General features: G+C 39.3%; 2 protein-coding genes across 2 annotated transcripts in view; one reads left to right on the top strand and one right to left on the bottom strand.

The window, feature by feature from the left end:
- cog5 (component of oligomeric golgi complex 5) overlaps positions 1 to 25,775 on the top strand; it is a 77,127-nt gene that overhangs the window by 9,447 nt on the left and 41,905 nt on the right. Inside the window, exon 7 of the mRNA XM_048154734.1 lies at positions 19,058 to 19,188. Within this exon, the coding sequence (XP_048010691.1) occupies positions 19,058 to 19,188 (131 nt within the window). The remainder of the gene's footprint in view (positions 1 to 19,057; positions 19,189 to 25,775) is intronic.
- Positions 4,700 to 8,802, bottom strand: gpr22a (G protein-coupled receptor 22a). The gene is given in 4 exon segments (XM_048154781.1): positions 4,700 to 6,314; positions 6,607 to 6,653; positions 6,656 to 7,526; positions 8,481 to 8,802. Coding segments are annotated over 3 exon segments (1,389 nt in total). The 5' UTR covers positions 6,701 to 7,526; positions 8,481 to 8,802; the 3' UTR covers positions 4,700 to 5,017.

Raw genomic sequence — 25,775 nt, 5'->3', positions numbered from 1 at the left:
ACGCAGGTGCTAGGACTGTCTAAAACTGGTTCTGGAATTGTCTGACCTGTTTTGGAGATATTATAGGTTGTTTCGTTGAAAACCCCTCTTGATTAACGTCTGACCCGAATAGCGTTTACAAGTTACTTTAGTTCCAATTGTCACCAGAGTACATTATAGTAATCTCATAGAGCTTAAAGTTGACAGGAAATCAAAAGTGACCCCATTTAAATTTTAATACATGTTCCAGGTCGTATTGGTGACTTCCCTCCTCATCCCTCTCTCTTGTCATATAGAGAGCACCTTTTATGATCCAATCAATTCCCGTTGCATCAAATTAACACCTGTCTGTCAGTTTTTTTCCATGTGGCATATCCTGTTTCACTAGAAATTTCAGAAGTAAACTGAGTTGAGACTTTCATGTTGACTTTGAGGGTGTTGAATTGATTGTAATTTTAGAACACTGCCATATTATTGTCTGGAATTCATGCGGTTGTGAGCATTATCTGAAATGTAAAACTTATTTTCAGTCCTGGGTTTAATGGCTGTAATATCAGATTCATGTTGACTCATACTCTATTGACCTTTTGTTTACGCATTTGCCTAGATGTCATAAGGACAGATAAATAGCGCAATGCAAATTGAGCGTGCTCTTAGTAAACACATGTCTTCATTATTAAGGTACAGGCCCTGTGGGAAAGATTCCAGTGAAGATCAGCAAGGTACTTTTTTCCTGGTTTCTATTTGCATATTCTTTTCAAATGAAGCTAAATCAATGCAGGTGAACAGTAGTTTCCCATTGCGCATACGGAAGGCATGCTGATTTTGGCATTCACCACTGCCATAATTTTATGCTGTGGCCACCAACAGAAAGTATTTCTGTCTGTTTCTTTTTTTTACTCATAAACATATAAGCTCTGTTCTGAAACTTAGTGAGCTGCCTAGCTAGACAGCATTTTGAAACATTAGAGGCCCACTTCCAATGTGAACGCTGGCTGCCTTCTAAGATACCTCATTTTAGCCAAATTTTAAGGCATCATTGCATCGTTCTTTTGCGGAAGTCCCAAAATGCACTGTGACTCTGAAGAAATGAGCAACATGATAATGTCACCAAATGTGGTTCAACTCTCTCTTGCTTGCTTATCGTGACTAGCTCTATTTTTGAGTTGCTTTGAGTTAGCATTCCAAATCAGTTGGTTATGAGATGCCTTAAAAGGTGGCAGGTAGAAAACATTGCAGCTCGCTAGCTTTTGGTGTAGTCTTATTCTCTTCATGACACAATATGATTCAGTAATATGTTTTCTCCATCCATTGAATTACTTATCGTGTCAAAGTGAGGGTCATATTTGGATTCGTCTCACCCAACTAATGGATTACAAGAGACATCTTTGCATTAGCGTCGCCATGCAAGACGAGACAGTTAGACTGCTCTAACAGCACCTGTCCTTTTTCTCAGGATGCTCAGCTTTTATGCCTTCCCTCCACCCCCTCAAGGTATAACATGAACAGCCAAGGTCTGATTTGATATCATTATCTGTATGTGCAGCTCTCTGGCATCCAGCGTAGAAAGCTGTCTAACAAATCTCCCATTAGGCAACCTGCCTTACACTGGTAGAGAAGCTTTTTGCCTATAGGTTTTGACAGAATGTTTTACGATACATGCTAGATTACTGTTATGTATTTTTTTCAAATACAGCAGGATGCAGCCCTGAAACTGTAGAAGCAATTAAACTGAGTTCTTTGTTTTGAAATCTGTCTCTGTCTAGTGCACTCTGTCCTCAGATGGTGTTACAAGAAATTTGACGAGGTGCAGTTGGACAGTGATTGGGTCGAGCTTGAGAGTTTATAAAGCTGCTGATAGCATCATGTTATTGGATTGTAAACAAGACGATCAATAAATGATAATGGACCCTTAAAGGTTTAATTGACAAATCGCTTTCCTGTTTACCATGTGGCATAACTGTGTAAGACGTTAGCTGAGACATCATTGTATTCCAGTGTAGGTTTGGTTGGATGGGCAGCATTTACCATGCAATAATAGAAAACTATATCATGATGTATATCCTGATACACCCTAGGCCTGTATCTTCTCTAGGCTTTTTTTTTTTTTTTTTTACCATAGTGACCAATATGGCATGAATTCAAAACACTCAATTTTTCATATTACTCTTTAACTTCGTAGGCCGTTGGTTATTTTCTTACGGCGTCCACAAAACGCATGTCTGAATCAGCCTTGAATTATAGTGGTCCTCCTAACACAATAATGACAGCACACTTAGTAACATGACATTTATGAATCCTTTCCCAGCGATGTAAGGGACGGATGGATTGATGAACAGTTGAAGGAGAACTCTAAATGGCTTAAAGTGAAGGATTGACTAGGGCAATGGAGGGAGGTGAAGGTGTTTTGATTGGCGGAAGGCATGTGTGTGACGGCTGTCAGCCGTAATGAGATGATTGGAGTTGGATGAGTGAATGAATAAAGCATTTATGTAGTGCTTATCTTATGTACTTCTGTACACCCTTTAAAATCATTACATGGGATCACAAACTGAAGGAATGATGCTGTTCAGGACAGATAAATGTCAAGAGCTGAGAATTGACAGCAAGAAATGAGAATTGCGCGCTGCAATTTGTTATGGAGACGGTTATTTTTCTACATCTGAGTAAATGCACTCATGTGAGCCACGTTGTTACCTTACATATTGAAATAATATTGTATATTAAGGGATTTGATTTGATTCTGTTTGTTTCTTTTACAACACCCAAACTGCACCTGTCTGTCAAATGCAGATATGTCAATCACAGGACTTTGGACTCAGTGACTCGCTCCTCTGGGAATATATGAGTGGCATGCGGATGTCACGATCAGTGTAGCGAAGTAAGAGGAATAGATTGGGTGAATGAAAGCAGACAGTGGAGAGGATGCTCCAATTAGACAAAGCCAAAGTGGTGAAACAATCCTCTTTGTGGTTTGATTACAGTCTGTGGATATAGAGGCCAGCAGAAAGAACATTTGCCTCTTGGATGCTGCTTAAAGTTTGATCCTTATTTCTAGGGGCGTTTAGTTTGCTGTTGGTGTTATGTAAAAACAAAAAACAAAAGAGCTAACCGGGTTTCTGGGGTCTAAATCAAGATACATGTAATAGTAGCAATACCAGGCAGTTCAATATTCTTAACCTCTTTTTATTGGCATTAACAATGAAACAGTACTTTGCATTAGTGCTAATGTGACTTTGGATGTTTTCAGGCCCTGAACACGACTTGTAAGCAGAGTCGTTCCAGTTTTGGCAGCCCTTTTTTACTGGAAAGGGGCCCATATTCTCAACATGGCTCTCAGAAATGTCTATACAGCTTGTTTACAGCTAAAACAATAAAGCCTTCATTCATGAGGCAACCCCAAATCTTAGGTCAACTCATCACAGGGCAACAGCTCCACAGGCTTCTGTATGATCTCTTGCATATGATGATACGATTGGCACAAAGAGTCCTTTGGAGTTGTCTGGGGAGTGCATTTAAGCTAAAAGATGATATTGATATTGCTATTGATATTAAAGCACAGGGCCCCAAGATAGTTGGGTCTTGGGTACAGCGGTTTGGACAGATTTGACACTGCAGGTTTTACTACAGTTGATCACTGTAGTAAACCATTGAAGACATGCATCAATCATGCACGTCAACTCCCACTTGCTCTTATTCAGCACAGTGTGTGAGCTCTAAATATGGATCAGCTATCCTGGCTTTCTGACCTGTAATTTATAGATAAACTCAAGAACAGTCACTTGATGATTTAAGCTGAACGTAAACATCTTTAAGTGCTTGAAAAAGCTATTTAATTTGATAAAGTATATTAGGAATTAAGGGCTCTATGATGGAGTCATATGTAGCCTTATTGACACCCTTGAGATATTTTCGCCTCTATTTACTGCTTGCGTGACATCACAAAGTTTTTATTAGTCCCAGCACCACTAGATCACACTCTAAGCAAGCTATCATCCAATACTTTCACCTATTCCTGAATTTGAGCATGTCAACCCAATTGAGAATTAACCTGCATCTCAAAACTGCATTTTACTTGATTTCCGGTGTGCAATGGTATGACTTTGCCCCTAACACAGATCAGTGTGACCTTTCATTACTGCAGTGCAAGGGGTGATTATTTTTCCTAGTCTGCCAAAAGATACATTCATCACCCTCTAATCCAATTTAACCTATAATCAAATGCCATCAGCTCAATGGGTCTCATAAGGTCAAGTATTTAAAGTCAACACCTTTTCATTTCACACTCCCCAACCACTTCATACCCCAGCAGCTTTATTGGACAATATGCTGTGTACCACCTCCCTCGTCCCTATAAAAAGATGTTATTTTCATGCCAACTGGCCACGAGAGTGATTTTGAAAGGAAGCAGACCTTGCTTTGAAAGTCCACCCTTGACTTGTTGACCTGAGTAGTAATATAGCTATCTTGTTCCTTTTATTGCAGGGTAGAGGGCAGATAGTAGATATCCACTTAATGAAACCCATAGTTTGAATTCTTAAAAGTGTTTATCTTATATTTTGGTGTGGCTGAAGCTGAAGGAGAACAGACATAAAACCTCTTTCTCTACAGAGTGAAAAAGAGTCTTTACTCCTGAAATGTGGCCCATCGTTATCACAAAGCAGTTGTGTAGGGTTCATCATGATGATTAAAAAAAAAAAAAAAAAAAAATCTCTTCAGCTGTTTTTTGGGGTATTTAATGCAAATGAACAAACCCAGGAGAATCAGTTTCTACTTCTTTACACTTTACATTTATGGTTTATACTTAGGTATGTATATGTACAATCTCTAGGACCACTTCAATAAAGCACATGCAGTATTTACACTACCATCTATGACATCTACAATAGTCACCATTACAATAAATAATAATAAATTATTCCTCTTGAGGTACTGTACAATTAATACACTTAAGTTCTTTACTGCTTTGGATTAGTGGTTTCCCTTTTTAATGATTCTTTACCTGATGAGGATATTTGCCTAAAATTGGCCCAGTAGCTCATTCCACATCCTCTGATGAGAGGCATTTTTGCCTGACCTCTGTCTCCTCGAAGGTCACCTTTTTGTTCCTTTTTGGGTCAATCCAAGAGTTGTGGATGACCACATTATTAGGCATAGGGTCAGCCTCTACAACTGACACAACACGCTTCTTCATTTTACTCTTTAGAACCTTTTGGAATTTCTGCCGAGTGAAGGCATAGAGCAGTGGGTGAAAAATGGTGGTTCCATAAGCCATGACCAAGAAGCCCAGTCTGAGACGCACAGTGAAGGTTCTCGTCCCTGCACTCAGGATAAAGGTGTTGAGCACGGTGATGGGTGTCCAGCAAAGCAGGAAGGTGGAGATGATGAGAAGTGACATGCGAAAAACCCTCTTTTGCCGCTCACGGCGTTCCCTGTGCCGTTTGACCGCCCTGCGGAGGGCTATGATCACAGACACAGAGGTACGCATACCCAATGGTGGATTCCTGCCTGCACTGCTCTGCGAGGCATCGGTGGACTCTGGCTGAGTGGAAGTCATGGAGATGGTCTTTTTCTTTCTTGGTTTCTTCTTGGGCGCCGAATGGAAACGTGTGCCAATGCGGATGTTGAGTGCCTGCAGAATCTTGTAGTAAGTAACCAGCATGACCACAGCAGTGAAGAAGAAGATTGGGATCTGTGCCAGCAGGTGATAGTACAGTCCCAAATCAGTGTAGTTTTGGTTTGAAGGATCTTCCCCCTCTGTCTGATTCCTTTCGTTACCTGCCTGGCTAAAGAAGCCCTCTTCTATGAAGGGTACCAGGAAGCTGAGGAATGATAAAGCCCAGATGGACCCTAATAGGGCCACTGCGCGTCCCATTGTGAGAACTCGATTTGCAGGCCGAACTGAGATATCATAGCGGTCTAGTGTGATGGCCAGGACATTGGCAGCAGTAGCGACGCTAGCAAAGGACACACAAGCCTCGTGGAAGCAGCAAATGAGTGCATTATTGCCCTCTAGTGGCAATAGCACCACCACAATCGTAAGTGGGATGCAACCCACACATACTAGCACGTCCAGCACATGAAGGTTCATGGTTACAATGTTGCTGACAGAACTCACCAGGTTTGACTTCATACAATAGAGAGCCAGAACAGTCAGGTTGCTACTGAGACCCAGCACAATCTCCAACATGAGGAAACCTGTTAGAGACACCTGGAAGCTGACAGGGTAAGGAGTGTCCGGGTCCATTTCCAAGTCAATAGGTTCAACGTTATCGAGGACAGTGACGTTGCTCATGATGGCCTGGAATCCCAGCACAGGAGGGGTATGCATTCTCCTACACATGCAAAAAATCAAAGTGGCTGTTTTAACATGTCTGTTGGGTAATACAGCAAGTTTTTACCAGAAATTAACTGTTGCTACAGGTTTGTCTGAGAAGCATTTCTATGGCATGCTACTGAGTGTTAACACCAGAACTGTTTAGCTTCTGAAGTACGACTTACCCAAATTCTAACTGTTAACTAACAAGAATGTGAATGGACAACAATTAAGAAAGAACCTAAAAAGGATGAAACATTTAATGCAATACATGTGCACATAAAAGATGTGCATAGACTAACGAAACTCACCCCTCCCTTGTGTCGACTGTCCTTGTTAGGAGCTTGTGTAGCAAATGCAACCAAAGCGCTGATGTGTTGGCAGGATGTCATAGACGCCAACCATACTCCAACGCCTCTTTATCTCGGCAGTGTCCTTTGCTCCTTCAACGCCATTCTGTTATGTACCTGCTCCGCTGTGGGTTTGCTTTTTTTTAGTTTTTCTGAAAGGAGTGATTTCAAACGACCTCAGCAAAGGCTGTCATCAGCCCAAGCATGACACAGACTGAACAAGTGATGACACCCCGGTTTCCTCAAACACCTCTCTGTAGGGTTGATTAAACGCAGTCCAAACAGCTCATACCTCATTCCCTCGCATCCTCAGATTTCTGTGGGAGGATGTGGGAGATGGAAACACACTCTGCTCTTCCTTTTTTTCAGAGCGTGGGAAGGGTTTGTGCATTGTAATATCCACGTGGTCTTGACATGAAAGCTGTGTTGTATTCAGGCTTGTCTTTAGCCTTTTGTCCTTTGTATTGGCCCAACAGATTTTTGAGAACTGATCAGGGACAGCACCATGTCCCATCCTCAGTGATTATTCCAAGACTTTGTGAACCACAAGCAGAATTGCATCTCCCTTAGTGTGACAGGTTAGGACTGGCATTCTCTCCTCACCATATAACAAAAGCCGCACCGTCTCCCTGCACAGTCCACTGCCCCTTGTATTCCACCTGAGTAAATCACACCTCCACTTGCTGTGCCAGAGTAGAGCTCCAGGAGACCAGTCAGGTAGACAGCAGTACACAGTAATCGCAACAAGGTCACAGGTTTCCAGAGGGAAGGAGGTAGTCAAGCCAGTGCACGGTGTGTCATATATTTACCCTCTTTTTCACAGTGTTCATGTGGGACACCAGAACAGCAGCTCCATCCTCAGTAGTTTCACTCTCTGGCTGCTGGTAGGTGCAAAGAAAGTGAGAGTTAGAATTATTTTGTTGTCTTCCTACCCGAGTCATAAATGACCTTGAAAATCTCTACAGGATAGTGGCATCTCCTTAGCATTCATATAAGCCATTTTACGGGAACTCTTGTTCTATTATAAAACGTGCATTACAAACGTAATGGAGAGACCTTTTAGTGATTGTGCACCCATGCAATTGCCTTTTTGAGGTTTAACCAAAGTCAAAGTCAACTTTTTGTCTTTGAAGGGGTCTCTGGTGCAATAAGTTGGTTAAAAAGCTTTAAGCCCAATAGAAACTCATTAAACTAATGTTCCTTTGCAATAATGGACTCCCACTGTGACTGTGAGTGGTTGTTTGCAGAGCGAGTTGCAGTACTCCCACACCATGCGTACACGGGCTATACTCCATATATGTAGAACAGAATACTCATACATCTCCAAGCATCACTCTTGCTCTTTTTTTTTTTTCTGAGCTAGAAGGCAGCTTTCAGCACTAGACAGAAGCAGTAATAGCGACACATCATCTTCCCTTTAAGAGGATAATGGGTTAGATGGGTTTCGATTGCTGAGTTTTGCTCTTTCCACATACATTAATTGAGTTAAATGTGTCAGTTACTGTGTTGGAACCGCTTCAAATACAGCATGCTTTTTTTCCACAATGCATGTGTCAAAGCACAGTTTTTTTTTTTTTTTTTTTTCCCCTAAACAGTTGTTAAATCAATGCATCTTCCTGTCCACACTATAGAACTTAACTTCTCTGAATTTAAAGCATACTGTCATGTAAATTTGCTCACTCTTGGTATCAACCCTGCACAGTATTTCCTGTATTTAAAAAGAAAAAGTTGTCAGCTTTATACAGATATCTAAAGTTATGGCTTGTATGAAATGGCATGCATTCCCCTTAGCAGATGCTCTAGTAGTGAGAGTACAGAAACCTGAAGCTTTTTACCTCTTGTTGCTGCCATAAGAGTGAGTGACCTGGTAGCCCATATATTTCCCAGTTCGAGTAGAGCCATGCCAGGATGAGTGATAAAGGACATGCTTGTCTGAAGGGATGAGTCTGCCTGTCTTCCTCTATCTGCCTTTCTCTAAGCACTCCCTCGCCTGTCAAGGGGGGCAGGGAAGTCAGATGTTGTAGGATGTAGTGCCATGCATCTTGCTTAGAGATCTGCTCCTCTCCTCCTCCCTTGTTCCTTCCCTCTCAGTCTTTCTCTCTCTTACCATCCCTACACTCAGCGCTTTCAAAATGCCCTACCTACTCATTTCTCTCCTCCTCCTCTTCTCGCTCTGTCTCTCTCTCTCTCTTCCCTCCTACCTCCCCTCATCACTCTCGCTTTCCCTCCCCCTTCCTCCCTTTCTCTGCTGTGGTTTATAACACTCCTATGGTTCCCGATTAGTCTCGTGTAATAGTTGTAACCCTTTCTTGCCCTGTTGCTCAAATAGGGCTTACACCAACAGGTGAATTTTACTCTCTTTATTGACACTGAGTATTGTCACAAAATTACGCTGTTTTGCTCTCTTCCTAACTTTTTATTTCTGTTCCTAAATTGTTCATACATCCATAGTTTAGGAGCGAGTAAATAAGTAAAGGATATAAAAATCTTTGTAACAGCCCTCAGCAAGGATGAGTGAGTCCATCTGAGTCTTCATAATGCACACATGACAAACCTTGCATGAAGCGTGATTTAGGTTCAGTCTTTCTTGCTGTACATGTGTGGGCGTGTTGGTGCACACTGATATGAAGAAAAGGAATGGGCTAATTATGGAACATTGCTTTTTTTTCATCAAATTAATACTCTATTAATGTAAATCTCAAAAATATCACAAAAAAAGCCTTCAAATTTCCAAGCTGAACATACTCGAAAGTATTAAAGGTGGGCATTAATATTGAAACCTTTTATTCAGACCCTGTCCCAAGAGAGTTCTCAGTAGATACCTAAGTGCGAGAGAGAGAATGTGTGTTCATGTTTTCTATATTTTTAGACAATTCCTCGAGCCTCGAGCCCCAAAGCACTATTTCCCTCGATTTCAAAAGCTGACGTCTCATTTGACATGTCTAGTGTCTGTCAGTAATGACCACTCTCTTTATCGTTATCTCTCTCTTGTTGTATAAACTGCCCTATTGAGTGTGTTTGTGTGATTCTAGCTTGATAATGCTGCTGTGACTGATGCTCATTGAGTGGAAGCAGAACTCCAGAAGCCCTGGGTGAATTAACTTGTGCTTAGCAACCGCAGGTTCCAGGAGCGGAAGGTAAGACGCCAGGTGCCAGCTCACTGGGAGAGGCGTGAGGGATGAGGAGTTGTGTAAAATCTACGCCTCTGCTCCCTAGAGCAACCTCCTAGAATCAAGCGAGCCCAATGGGTCTCTGGCAGGACCCTCTGGGATGCCGCCTTGCAGTTTGCCGCTTCTTATCTGGCTTCCATATGTTTGGGGTCCTACCACCACTGTTTTTGTCATTTTTCTTTCTTTTTTTTTTTAATGGTTATTACATTTTTATACTCATTGTTTACATTTTAAAGCATAAGCCATCGACATGAATGGATGTGGGGTTTGGAACAACATTAGAGTGAGTAAATGATGACAATTTTAACTATTTTTAATATCCATTTTTATATAGAATTTAATGAGTGGATACAGGTATGTCAGTATTTTGAGAACAGCTTTGAATGTAGGTCATCCAATAAGATTTTACAGCCATCTTGGTGTTTGAGATCTGTGTGAGCTGTGGGTCATATCTCTTTTTGTGGCTCTGACTATTTTATATTTTATTTTACCAGGAAGTCCAATTGAGATCAAATGATCTCTTTTACAAGAGAGACCTGGCCAAGGTAGCAGCCATGCAAACTCACAATAAAAACAATTACAAGTCTCCTTGACCACATTCTTTATGATTTCCTTATTCATCAATATATATGTGTATTCAGATTTAAATCTTTTTGCAATTTATTCCACGTCCAAGGTGCATTATTATGGGAAAAAGCAATTTTCCCCAGATCTGTCAGAACTCTGATACATTACATTACATTAAAAAGCAAACACTTGGAGGAGTGCAACTGGTAACTACAACCCTTACCATGTAAAACCATGTAAAGATAAAGATATACCAATGCTGTTTTCTATGTGTAGTCAATGGTGCGCAACCCACTAAATCATAAAGAGTGCATTGATGAGTAAAAGACTTCACATTAGTAATAAAACGCAGAGATGCATGGTATGCTGAATCAAGGTTCTGTAAAATGGAGGTAGCTGCATGCATATACAATATATATATAACCATAATCAATCACAGGCAAAAAAAAAATAGCTTCCACAAGTTTTTTTTTTTTTTTTCTTTTTTTTTTTCTGGCATTTTAAAGTGAAACAAGATTTATTTCTAAAATAAAAGGCAATCTTTCTTTTTAGCTTCCTAACTAAATTAGCAATATGAAAGCTTATCGTCTATCCATATACCCAAGTTTTCCTCTCTATCCTCTCTACATCTCATCCAGTGCCATGTATCAGGTAGGACGGGTCGGAGAACTTTATCTGAAAGTGATTTGCTGTCCCTAGGCAGTTCTCCAGTATCTGTTATTACATTTTAGATATGATGTTCCTTTTTTATTGGTACATGTTGGTAACTTTTGTACAAGTACATTTGACCAGAAGTTAAAGAAAACGGCCACCTAAAAACCGAAGCCAAACAGGAAATTCTGGTTGGCCTGTAGTGTTATATTTTGTTGGCTCACTACTCCCTCTGAGACTCGGGAGCTGTTCTTGGTCACGTTCCCAGTGTCTCCAAGGGCTTTCTTGCATGTGGACTTGAGACAGACCAAATGCAGATGACAGACCCAGTGGTCAAAGTCGCCTCTGGCAGTCTACAGTCCCCAAAGTCCTACAGCTGTTCTGTCATGGCCGAGCGTAATAAATGCACATCTGTTGAGCTTGGTCTAAAGTGGAGCTAGACAAGTTTACCACTGCACTTCAGCTAGAAGAAATTCAGGCACATGACTGAACTGATTTTGGGGCACTTTATTTTGACAAACTTACTTGTGTGACATTCAAATGCCTGGAATATGATGCAAGGAGATTGTGGATGCTTTTACAGAATTAAACAGATGTTCAAACACTCTTACAACTAATGGAATTGATACAGATGGTTATACTAAATATAGTGCGGTCTCAGATTCTGAAGCGTTAGGTTAGGAGTAATTATGAACCATACTAGTGGTGGCTAGACGATAATTTTTCAGCTTCAAATGCAGTGGAAGAGACTGTGGGAAATGAGATTGTCCTGTATTTAGCAGATTTCAGAGGCTTTAGTTGTATAAACAGTGTCAAGTCCCCTCAGCCTCAGCGGGGCCAACACGTCATCCTGTGACGCAAGGTTACAGTGTTAATGTGAGTCTGGATCCCCCACATCGTGTTTTCACGGCGGCAGATTAGCAGGGACACCCTGACTGTGAACTTCTGCTTACTGCGTATGTTGGTTCAGCTTTGCTTAGCCATCCCATAGGGATTCCGTCCAATCCCAACAAAGCATTCCTACTTCATTCACTTCCTGCCACAGTCCAGAGAGCTGTGTTGTTACGTGTTTTGTTGCTCCGGGGGAGGGGAGGCATGGGAAAACGCCATCCCTTATGCTCAGGGTGACCTTCAAAAAGCTCTATCACCTCCCTGATAATCTGATCCGATTCAAGGACAGAACACTTTGATACTGGAGTCTAATGCTAATGAAACGAATATTACTGATTTTGAAGTTGTTAATGCTGAAAGAGAAGATGTTTGATAGCTTTTTTGCCATAAGCACTACACACTGATATACACAAGCAACATAATTCATATGTTAGTTGAAACTAAAAGCAAACCACACGTTTCTTACTGAAAGCCTGTATCCTGATACTTTTTCTGCAATTTTAGGATCTTTTCCCAAGTGTTTCTATTGTAAGAGCCTCATTTTTCAACCTTACCCGGGTTTAATCTTCAGACAACACCCTACAAAATGACATGCTGAGTACAGAATAAATATTCTCTATAAATATGCTGTCACATTTATTTTGAACTTTTGCAATAAATGTGATTATTGTTATGGGAAATATAAGATGGTATGGTAATATAGTGGCATACCCATAATATTTTTGAATAAAATAAAAAGGAGAGGTTTAACAATATGTAGCCTATAGTCTAATAAAGCATAAAGTATAGTTAAATTTTGCCAGAATATTTAGCATCTCTTCTACTTTTTTCTTTTTTTAGGTCCGAACCACGTTTACAGTATCATCAATGTTAGTAGCACTGCGAACGGTAGCAGCAATAGTTTACGACTGTAGTTTAGTGAACTTATTGAAGTATAGAATGGAAGCTTGAACTCCTGTCTGAAAGAGCCCAGCTTATTTTTCCAGTTGGTCAAATTGATGTGTGAGGACAATGCCTGAACTTTGGATGTGATTTCAGTGTGTAAGTAGCAATTCCATCAAGAAGCTGCTGGAGCGTTTATTCACTGTCTTGTCACTTCAGACCAACTGAATTGTTTGTGTTTCTCTCGCCCGTCAAGTATCGCAGCAATGAAGTGTCCAGTTGAAAGGAGACATTGGGTCTGGTGGGAGAATAAGAAGTCATTTGACAGAGAAATGGTTCAAGCTTGCTTTCAGGCGAAGTAACGTGCTATAGTGCTCTCTCCTGTCACTTGGCACATGATTTAGCATGATTCCAGAAGTCTCTGTAGGCTGTTCTCATGACCATTGTCTGTCATGTGCAGGCTATAGATTAATGGCCATTTTATCACAGTCTGTTTTGAAAGTTGTTTCCTCCACTGCTGTAGGGGTATGTGTTAAAATGCTATAATTTTCTTTCATTAGTCAACATTTGATGTTCTTTTAGTTAGATTATCCAGATGTTTTGGCATTGCAAATGTTTTCTTTTGTATTTTTATTTTATTTACACTGAAAACAAAGCACAGTTTGATTGGTTTTGAGCTTGTCTTTTGACTCTTTGCTATATTTGGTGATGAGTTTTGGAATTCAAGTGATTTTGAACCTAGTATTGCGCTTTCGTTTGACGTTTTCATGCTCTTCCTTGGAATTTCAGAGATGACTCAGTCTACACTAACAGCAATTACCCTTTTTTCACTTTCGTTTTAATCTCAAATTGAGTGTCCCGCTTTGCAGGAATCACCTCCTCAGACAGACCCCATATTGAATTTGCACTAATGTTTCTTATCGGTCTCTTCTTTTTTCCACCGTAATGGGAAAAAATTGCACTTCCAAGGTCACAGTTAGAATCGTTTTACACTATATTGCATGCTGCACCTTCTCTCTGTGGAGTGGCTGTTGTGCTTCTTTCCAGATAAATGCAGGTAATAACTGTGATTGATGCTGAGCCAATGGTTCTCCAGTGCTTCTACAAAAAAGGGCCTGTGAAGAGCCAAAACACACAAGCGTCTTTTTCTGCAACACCGAAAATACAGAGTCAAGAACTTTGATTGAACGTGCATCTATGCCCCTCCCCCTGACCTGCCCTCTGACCTTCATGACCCCAGCATGATTTCATTTGGGAGAGGGAAGCTGTGGCTACGTTCAAAACGTAATACTAGTGTATTCCTACTGCACAGTACACCATATGTACTGCATCCCATGCGTATTTAAACGGATACTCCACCCCCCAAAAAAAAATTATATTATGAAAAAATAAATACTATGCCCTAAAAATATGTACTATTTTTCTGAAGAAAAAGTACATACTTTTGAGTGTGTAGCAGAAGAGTCTTTCAGCTTTGGGACATATTACTTTGACATAATTGAGTCTTTAACAGACACTCTGTCGCTTAGTTATGTGTCCTCGTCCACGGCACCATGGGTTGTGGGCAATAGTAACAGTGAAGAGTGTACATGGATCTGCACTTCGGATTCTAACTGGAAAAAGTAGACAATCCGGGTATCTTTGGAATACTCAATTCAACATAATCCGATTTGGGACACACTAATTCTATTTTCGAATACTATTTAGGACGGATAGTATGCGAATTGTGATGCAATGAATATCACAGAGATGGATGATTTTTTTTTTTTTTCTTCTTTTTTTTCTAAGAAATTAAGTCTAATACATCTGTAATGGTGAATGATGGGAGAATTTTCATTTTGGGGTGGAGTATCCCTTTAAATTAGCAAGTGATGCCCAGTTACTGTTATCTCAGAAATAAATATTGGATTATTTTGCACCCAGTATTGTGTAAAAATGACTTAAAGGGTTAGTTCACTTCAGAATTCAAATTTCCTGATAATTTACTCACCCCCGTGTCATCCAAGATGTTCATGTCTTTCGTTCCTCAGTTGAAAAGAAATTAAGGTTTTTGAGGAAAACATTCCAGGATTTTTCTCCATATAGTGGACTTCAGTGTTTACCAACAGGTTAAAGGTCCAAATTTCAGTTTCAGTGCAGCTTTTAAGTCCTCTACACGATTCCAGGCGAGGAATAAGGGTCTTATCTAGTGAAACGATCGGTCATCAAAAAATTTATATACTTTTTAACCACAAATGCTTGTCTTGCACTAGCTTTGCGATGCGCGTCCATGACTTCATGCATTACGTAATCACTTTGGAAAGGTCACGCGTGACGTAGGCCAGTGTTTACAAAGCGAACATGCAAAGACCTAAGTCAAACGGCCTTTACACAAAAAAAGGTAAAACAACGAACGATGTTAGACGACTTTGAATTTGGAGGAGAAAATTAGATGTTTTACCATATTAGATGACCCATATTAGATGACCCTACCATACCCTGCTGTTGGGTCGGTACTTCCACCTACCGTGTGACCTTTCCAACGTGATTACGTAATGCGCAAAGTCATGGACGCGCATCGCAGAGCTAGTGCAAGACAAGCATTTGTGGTTAAAAAGTATATACATTTTTATTTATTTTTAGAAAATGACAGATCGATAAGATTCTTATTCCTCATCTGGGATCATGTAGAGCTCTTTGAAGCTGCACTGTTGGTCCCCATTGAAGTCCACTATATGGAGAAAAATGCTGGAATGTTTTTTTCCTCAAAAACCTTAATTTCTTTTCGACTGAAGAAAGAAAGACATGAACATCTCGGATGACATGGGGGTGAGTAAATTATCAGGAAATTTGAATTCTGAAGTGAACTAATCCTTTAAAGCGAACACTTGTAAGTATGAGTAGTAGATTGCAGACAGAGTAGAGTGCTGTAGAATGCAGCGTGTGCATGCTATATTTAATTAAATCTCAGCCTTTTGCTGTTTAATAACCACAAAAGGCCCCATTGCAATTTTGATTAATTTAATTGTGCAGCCCTAGTAGCATGCCATTCCAAACATAGCCTGAGTTACAGAATCATTGTGTCATGTTAAATCCCTGCATCCATTTGTCCTTTTAGAACCAACAGTTTAGCAATAGATTCATCTCTAGTTATCAAAGTGCAAATGATAAATTGCTAATTGAGACCCTTCAGTATTGTGGTTTTCTTCTAGGACAATATAATTGTTGTGCTCTAGCAGGGTGAAGCAGGAGAGGGTGAAAAAGAGGTGAAATGAAAATGCGCTGAAACACAGAGACTTCTGGCAGGGATTGTTGATTTTAGTCTGGCTTTGGGCCTACCTTCATGAAGCAGAGCCAAAGACTCCCCCCTGCTTTCCTGTGTGGAAGCCACCTGTTTCATACAACTCTCAAACTCTCCAGATTTTGAACCACAAACTCAAGGTCGCTTCAAAGCATCTGGGTGCTACAGTATGGGTTTATTTCCTCAGCAAGATATCTGACCTCCTCTAATGAGACAGCTCTGGGTTCTTTATGATATCTTTGTTAGCAGTCTGCAAATTGAGTCACAGAGTTGTCAGATGGTGTGTGTGCCCTCAGAAGGCGCTAATGAGTGGATCTATGTAGTGACATTGTTCTGCTTGGTGCCACTGTATCCGTATCAGTCAGCATCTCTGACTCACGGGCTGTCTGTTCAGAGGCCTGTTCAGTGTGGCACCCTGTGTTTAGAGATGCTGTTTCTTTCCCCTCTCATGTTTGCAAGAATCTTCTACTCTTTGAAGTTCACAGTCTGGATGCTCTTGTGCATATGCTTCTTGCATAAAACAATTGTGTATTTATTAGAGATGTGCACACACACTACATTTACTTCTCTGAATGGCTAATTGACCTGTATGGATTTCTTTTTTTTGTGCAGCACAAATGATAATGGTGTTTTTGTCTCTTCAGTGGGGTCCAATGTTGATAGTGAACTACCCCTTCAAGAAAGCTCTATAATACACTTTTAGAAGAAAAGGTTCTATATAGAACCTTGAAGGTTCCGTCAGGCATTTCATATATAGAACTTTTTAGGGGTTCCAATCATGGAATCATTTTATGGATTTAGATTTAATAATCAATTTTGCTTAAATTCATTTTTAATTTCAATTGCATTTTATGAATTGAGCAGCTTGTAAACATACTTTATCACACGAACGGTTGTGAATAACAGCTGGTCTCCCGTGTGGAATATTTTCAGGTGTATCTGGGACGTTAAGCCTCCTCTACCTGTATCCCACATTATCCTAGGAGATGCTGCCCTAGTTGGTGATGTATTCATTTCAGGGCATGCTGCCGTCTAAATCGGGCTTCTCAAGTGCAGAGGCCAAGAGGGCCACATTTAAACCACATAAAATGCGAAGGGCCACAAATTAAATCTTGCATCGTAAGACTATATTTACCCTACTTAGTTTATTAAATAATTACAAATGCAGTTTATTACTTTGCCAAGTTTTGCCAGTCCTTTAAAGTCCTTGATTATGATTTCACTTTTTTAACTTTAGTTAGTGTGTAATGTTGCTGTTTGAGCATAAACAACATTTGCAAAGTTACAACGCTCAAAGTTCAATGCGAAGGGAGATATTTTCTTTTCCAGAAATCGCTTTTTAAGGACTACAACAAATGGCTGGTAGGGACAATGAGCTTCTTCCTGGGTTGGTGACATCACTAACCCTAAAATTTACATAATCCCTGCCCCCGAGAACACGCAACAAAGGGGGTGAGGCCATGTTGGGCTGCTTTAGAGAAGAGGAAGAGTTGTTGTAGTAGACTGCGGACTGCTTCACAAACGAGGGTCAATTCAACGCTGGATTTGCACAAAAGATTAACATGACGGCACATGCTAGTCGATGAGTTGAATCAACTCCACAGCAACTACATAAATTTATCCACTAACCATTCAGAAACGTCCAGTTTCATTCTAAAAGTTGTAACTTCTTCCTGAGTCTCTCCATCAGTGTCGACTCCGGTTTGAACAATGTAAGGCTGAACACCGTTACTGACAATCCTCATTTTGGCTGCGTGAGATTCTCCAGCTTTGTTGTTGTTGAGCAACCGAAGTACGAGCTGTTAAAGCTCCGCCCTCTTCTGGAAAGGCGGCCCGGGAGCAGCAGCTTATTTGCATTTAAATTGACACACACAAAAACGGTGTGTTTTTGCTCACACCCAAATTTGACAAGCTACAATATTTTGAGCTGAAACTTCACAGACACATTCTGGGGACACCAGAGACTTATATTATTATAATCCTGTTAAAAGGGGCATAATAGGTCCCCTTTAATGGTTATCCTATTTAAAGTGTCACTGAACATGAAGAAAAAAAATCTCTAAATGCATAAAGCTCAGGGTGAAAATGAGTTCTGTTCATTTTGAATGTAAATCAGAAAGGTGACAAGGCTTGAGCATTTCACTCACATTTGACTAAAAATAGGCTCTATGTGTGTGAAATGTAAAATGTGTTTAGGAGCACGTGTGCGAATAAAAAAAATTTGTAGTAATGTTGGGCGAGAGAAACGTAATGCTATAACGCTCTTGTAAGAGTTCTTAAATCAGGGGATGGAAAACATGTTTTCCCTTGTGCAGGACTCTGCTGCAAAGTGTCAGTGTCAACTGCATTTAAATGACGCAAACATGAAGTCATATTGCCTAATATTCGTGCTACTTTCGAGTGCAAATTATAATAGAAATACATTCATATTTAGCATGATGCTGGCCACAAACTTAATGCTGATGGGTCGAATGCGGCCTGCCTGTTGAGTACCCCTGATCCCTCTTTGCGACGAGTTTAATCAGCCCTAAGTAGGAAGCTGCCAACATTAGCACTGTTTGAGTGTTTTCTGAAGCCTCTCTTCCAACAGTTTTTGATGTATTTCACGCTAAAAAAAAGTTGAGCATAATTTCCACAGCCTTCTGCGATGATGGGTCGGGTGGCTTCCAGACCCCCTACGTAGTGCAGACAATTGCGAAGAGGACGGTTTGCATGCGACTCAAACGGGTTCCTAGGGGTGTGCAAACATGCTCATCCTCCATATGACATGTTCCTGTTATCTATCACAAAAACATATGACTGACCATGTTTATGAAAAAAAAAAAGAAAAACAAAAAAAAAAAGGGGTCTTGTAAAACATTTGTCCATAGAATAAAAGGGAATTATTTTAGTTTTGGTTGATTCCCCTTATTTTAACAACTAAAAAAATGCTTTTAAAAAGCTTAAAAATGTTTTGTTCCATTCCTTTCAGATTACCTGTCCCAAGGTGTTGATCTGTCAGGTATTGATGTCATAGAAAATGACCTGCTGTTCATCAGTCGAGCTCGTCTGGAGGTGGAGAACCAAGCCAAACGATTACTGGAACAGGGCATGGAAATTCAGGTAAAAATACCACAATGTCTTTGAGAAACAAAGTACAAAATGTTCCAATACTTAACTGCTTTTTCTGTGGCATAAAAAAGCCTGTAGTTTAAGGGTAGACTAACAACTTGTTTGTCACTTGACAGGGAGCAATTTCTAAATTCTCCAACACCAAAACCAGAAATAATTTACAAGTACAAGCAATGCTGAAAATGCACTTGTGTTGTGTTATGAATTGTGGTCCAACACATTTCAATGAATGGAATTGAGTTTTGAGTAGAAGCATTTGCATTCATGCAGTTGCTCTTAAAATTGAATTGATCCATAACCTAAAACTTCAACAGGATGAAACCAGTGCCAGTATTCTTTCTATCACTCTATAATCTCTCCCTCAGCATGTTTCTCTGTCACACACGATGTGCTCACACACAGCAGATGGGCCGCACTGGCCTTTTTTCCCCTGTCCACAGACACACAGCCGTCACACTGAACTGTCCAGTCACATTTCAGAAATTCAGCTGCCACATGGAGCCATCTCAGGGGCTGAAAGATGCAGAATATGTCAGTTTTTCAATAAAGTATCATTTTAAAATGCCTCCACAAATAACCTACAGGATATGTTGCCTATCATCCTACAAACTCAGCTGTCACGGTCCTTTACGTTTTGCTGATTGTGTCTCTAAATTTTTATTTCCTTTGATTGACAGTTTAATTTTTCAGCACTGTTTATGGAACAAATCAATGCAGAGCTCCAGATGGAGATGACAGGACTGTTGAAATACAGACTATAAGGTCAATAATTGATTGCTTTATGCATCTCTCATGGGCCATCAGGTGTCTTTTGAAAACATGAGCATTCAGGGAGTTTGGATCTGATGAGATCCAGTCAGGAGAATGTCATCTAGGTTCTGTTTATTCCTGCATCTTTAATGGTTTCCATTGCTGGCCGCTTGCTAAATGCCTGCTGGGTTGTATTCTTTTCTCTTTTTTAGCTCCAGGGGTTGATTGTGTGATGGTCAGTCACCCCCATCTTTCACACAATGTCTCAAGGTTATTGGCTGCAGATAACGTAATGACTGATCTTTTTAAATGTAGATATTGCGTAATGGTCTGTCTTTCTTTCAAAAAACCTAGTGCACTGCCTTGCTAGACCCTTTTTGGGGGCATCATAGCTGCCTGTGATCATGAGTGAATTTCAATCACAGTTCTCTATACCAGCATCTCTAACAAATTCTCTCTCTGCGGTCTCCCTACAACAACTTCTTGGCCTATTAGCATCTCATTATAAAACCAAGCGATGCAAGAGCCCCCTGACCTCTGTTCATGTATTTGTTGTTCTGGATCTTATCATGTAGTTCACTCCACTCCTCCATGGCCAGTCCTGCATCAGTATATTTAGAATTGTGTGGGTTACATAAGCCGCTATTCCTGAGCTCATGTGGAGAGATGGTTCTCTTCATTTTGCTCTTTTATTCTAAACAAAAAAGCAGAAATTTCAATTTGAATTCTGAATTTTAACCAAGATTTAAAGGGTTAGTTCACCCAAAAATGAAAGGTCTGTCATCATTTACTCACCCTCATGTTTTTCCAAGGACTTTCGTTCATCTTTGGAACACAAATGAAGATATTTTAAATTAAATCTGAGATTTCTGTTCCTCCATTGGCAGCTACGCAACTACCAATTTGACGCTTCAAAAAGTTCATAAATACATCGTAAAACTAATCCATATCAATTTGGATGAACGGGTTTATATGATGAATAGATTTAATGTAGGATTTTACTACATTAAAGTAGCTCAACCGAAGTAGCTCAACCGAACCTGCTTGATGCGAGAGAACAAACCTCATTGGTTCTTGCAGAAGCTCGCACGTCAAACAAACATGCTTGAGCTTCCGTTTATTACAACTGATGTGTGAATTGATGAATGTTTATGTGAATATAAGCCTAAATTCAATCTGTCCATCATATAAAGTGATCGTGTCTCTTCAGAAAATTTGGACTAAACCGCTCAATTCATATGGATTAGTTTTACAATCTCTTTATGAATTTTTTTGAAGCGTCAAAGTGGTAGTTTCGTAGCTGTCAATGGAGGGACAGAAAGCACTCAGATTTCATTTAAAAGATCTTCATTTGTGTTCCGAAGATAAACAAAAGTCTTACGAGTTTGACAGAATTTTCATTTTTGGGTGGACCAACCCTTTAACTTGGATCTTCTTACATCTTTAAAGTAATTTTCTGCGTTTAATGCAAGTTAAGTTAGCAAGATCAATCTAACATCTTATCCCTCAGTTTGTAGGAATGATCATTTTTACAATATTGCACTCAGTGTGGAAATTTATGGGGCAAGATAATTGTGCTGCTTGTATTTGTTTAGTTAAATTATGTCAGGGTATTTTTTGCAAGTATCAAGTTATCAATTTAACTGAGTTGACAATAGGTTAATGGTTAAATGTTGCATGGTGATACTTTTGAAACGCTGCCCATTTTAACATTTACTTCCATACAGTGCCTTGCCTTAACTTCCACTGTAAGTGTATTACTGTAAACATATTTTTCAAATTAACTTGTATTGATCTGGGAACATCCCTTTTAGCACACAAGACAATTTCATTAGCGTTGCAAGAAGTCCTGTACTTAAAGACAACTTGAAACAATGCATTTGATTTCTGTAATATGATGTATTTCCAAGTGAAACAATATTCATTTGAAAATAATGCAAACCTGGACATGATTTTGTCCTTTAGGATTTAATGGGATCAGGACTGACATGATTTTGGGATCAAGCTGGCTATGATATTATTTATTTAATAAAAAAATGCTATCACAAGTTTCATGTCATTACGATTTGATGAAAAGAAACTAGAAACAAGAGGGAATGGTCTTAAGCTGCGGGAACTGCAATAAAAAATATAGGATTGGAAGGATTCACTGTTCTAAACAATTGCTTTTTGGTGCATAGTGACATATTGCATTGTGTATTTTTCTCCTCTAAATTTCATTAAAACCGTACAGAAGAGTGGCACTTTATATCAGTGCATTCCTGTTTTGAAAGCATCAGCTGTCTGATACGCTGCCATACTGTCAGAAGGGCACTTGAAAGGAGAGTGCATTTGAAGGTCAAAATTAGACATTGACATGCAGAGAGGCAGAACAAAAAGTGTAGCCTGTATCTGCGCATTCATTTCGGATGGGGTGAGAGAAGAGGAGGTCTGTTAAATTTTTTTATCCACCTTGTTTCAAGTCTTCTTTTTTATTTCTCTGCTCATACATTTATATCAGCTGCTTAAGAAGGGTGTTTTCACACAGAAGGTCGCAAGAGGTGACACTCATGTTTTTCTTTCCTTTTTCTTTTTTTGGTGTAAATGAGGGGATGAGGTTTTGGAAGTGGATTCTGATTACCGTAGTGAAGGTCTTTGCTTACTCTGCAAACAGTGGTTGGAGGTCATTGAGGGGTGTGTGTGGTCCGAGCTGGAGAATCATACTAGTGTCTCAAAGGGCTCAAAATTCACTGTGTGGAGTCGCACAAATGTGTACACAGACACACATATACAAATGGCTACTCTCGCCATGGCTCCTGTCTTCCTGACCCAGAAAAGCAGAGTACTCATGGGGCCAGTGTCCTGTTTCACAAGCTCATAGGGGAATGGACATTAATGCAGCCTTCTCGCTTACAGAAGAGGAGAAATGATAATCTCTCCATCCACAATACAGTGACCCTAAAAATGTCTGAATGTCACTGCATTGGATTGCAAAATATCAACACAATTGTCACAGCATAAGCACACTTTGCAAGCAGAACATTCCACAAAAATAAGTTTGTTCAATTTGAAATGGGAAAATAATAGCTATTTTGGTAACATGTTACAATAAGGTTCCATTTGTTAACATTTACTAATGCATTATTATTTAAATCAAAAGTTGTCTGTTAATATTATTTAATGGACCTTAGCTAACATGAAATAACAATGAAGAGTTGTATTTTTATTTAAGGGGTACTTCACTGCTGGCAAAATGGGCTTTCAAAAAAACATGGCTCCCTATACAGTAGAAAGGCGAATTTCTTTTGTTTTTTAAATTCCTGCTACCTGACTAGAGAAAATGCTGTTGTCGTCACTTTTGCCAAATAGGTAGGAAAGCTTCAACACCCATAATGCACTGGGCATGTTCCCATCCAACGCCACTCCCGGTCTGCTTGATTAGAGTCAAATACCACCTTACTTTAGTAGGAAATACTACGTAGCAAACTTTTAGTTATAATGTTGTCGACTTGTATTGTTCCCGGGTGCAAGAATTCAAAGAGTAAACGTTTAGCGGGAGTGAGTTACTTTGGGTTTCCAGTACAGGATCCAGAGCATTGAAGGCAGTTTCTAAAGGCTGCAAAGAATCGTAAATCCGGAGAGAACACCACAATGCAAAAGCTAGTTTAGTTTGTCGGCTGACCAGCAAGTTCTTATGAAATCATGTGGTCGGGTGCATGCATGATCAAAACAGAGTCATAAAATTTGAAAAAAAACTGACCCACTGCGGACATAAATAGTGAAATCACAGGAGTGTGGCTCCTGCACATAATAGATTAGGCGCTGCATGTATTGGAAGGGCTTTGATGGTAGAATCAATGACAGTATAGGGAACAAATGAGTCTAGGTTTTAAATGAGTCACCGCTGCTTTGACAGACAGATGCGATTCTTGCCCTATTGAGAGTAACTGTGCATTACATAAGCTGACCAGCAGGACATTGATCTTGCACCCTTTAAACAATACGTCACCTTTGTCCATTTCAAGAGGTCACCTAGACAAGGAGTGCATGTGATTGTTTTCTCGCATAGACAGATGGTGCAGATATACAGTCCACATTGCCACAATCAATTGGATCATATCATATTGTTCTTCAATAGTCATTTTACCAAACATTTAAATTAGTCCTGAATTTTTGTCAGGATGTTCATATTTTCTTCTTTTGATTTGAGGTTATACACTCTTAAAAATATATTGGTATCTATAGTTCCATGAAGAATCTTTAACATCAGTGGAAACTTTGAATTGCACAAAAGTTCTTTAAAGTAGAAAACAGTTCTTTTAGAATATTAAAATGTTCTATACACTTTACACAAAAAAATATGGTTCTGTTTTACTGAAAGATCCTTTGGTTCTTCTATTGCATCACTGTGAAAAAACCCATTTGGAACCTTTATTTTTAAGAGTGTATCCAAGATTGAGGTAGTTTGGATTTAAATGATTTTCCGGAAACACTTGTTAACATCTCATTTGTTAAGATTAGTTAATGCATTAACTAACATGAACTAACAATGATAGATGCATATTTATAGCACATATTCAACTTTGTTAAAAAAAAAAAAAAAAAAAAAAAAAAATCATGTTTAGTTGACAGTGCAACTTTTGATCTTAAAATGTTTTAGTAAATGTTGAGATTAACATGAACTAAGATTAGTAAATACTGTAGAAGTATTGTTCATTAATGTAGTTAACTAACGTTAACAAATGAAACCGGATTTTCCTTTCTCTGCATCTGTCCATTTTGCCCATTCTGTTTAGTTTTGTCTAGTGTTATGGTGGGATGTGATTTTTGTCATCCGCAGCCTAATAGACCCATGTACCTGCGGCATGTAATGGAATTTTCTCTCACTCGCTGCTGAAAAGACAAAACAAAAATATGTTATCTGCCTTGGGCCAAACAAATACTGACAAGAATGTTAACTGAAACCGATTCAATATTTCTTTTATTTCTCTGCTATACCACATAACAATTTTACTTCATTCTATGTAAATAAATGCCTTTCACTCATGCATGATTATTTATAGACAATCTCCTGCAATTGCTAATGCGCAATCCCTGTCAGTAATGATTTGATAACAGCATTTTTTATTATTTCTTGAGGGCTGAACTTGATGCATGACTCAAACTGTGCTCGAGGGTATTAATCATTTAGAAATGTCTTATTACCACACGGTTTAGCTTGTCACTGCATTGTTGCTGAGTGGAGATGTGTGGCTTCATTTGTGCTCTTTTGACTAGGTTTTGAATGCTGACATTCAAACAGGGTTCAAAAAGGGTCAAAGTGTGTGTGTGTGTTATTGAATGGTCTGATCTAATATTACAAGAGAAAACAAGAGAAAAAAAACAGTAAATTGGTTTTAATTTACTCTAATCATGAGTGCAAAAAAGTTCTGCAACAACCACTCTCTCCCATTAATCATTGTGAATGATGTTGAGTCGTTCACCTTACATTCTTAGAATTGTATAGCTAAATATTTAGCAATTAATAAAAATTGCTTTTAAACTAATAATCAATAACTTTAACTAAATAGTTTATATTGTACTATCATTTTTTTAATTTGATTTGTTATTTACAATGCTTCATTCACTAAAACATCACAACTTGGGTTGAAAAATGGACATATCCAGTGATTGGGTTGTTTTAAATATTTGCCCAACATACTCGGTAGTTTTAATTAACTCAGCTATTATTTAAAAATTACTATATGGCTGGCTTAAAATGAACCCAAAATCAGACACATAATTACTAGAGGCAACAATAATAATCAAAAGGTCAACATTTATTAATAAGCAATTTAAGAAATGTTTAT

Source organism: Megalobrama amblycephala, linkage group LG14 (genome assembly GCF_018812025.1).
Source record: "Megalobrama amblycephala isolate DHTTF-2021 linkage group LG14, ASM1881202v1, whole genome shotgun sequence".
In the NCBI taxonomy this organism is placed as follows: Eukaryota; Metazoa; Chordata; class Actinopteri; order Cypriniformes; family Xenocyprididae; genus Megalobrama; species Megalobrama amblycephala.
This window is presented reverse-complemented; position numbering and strand designations above follow the sequence as displayed.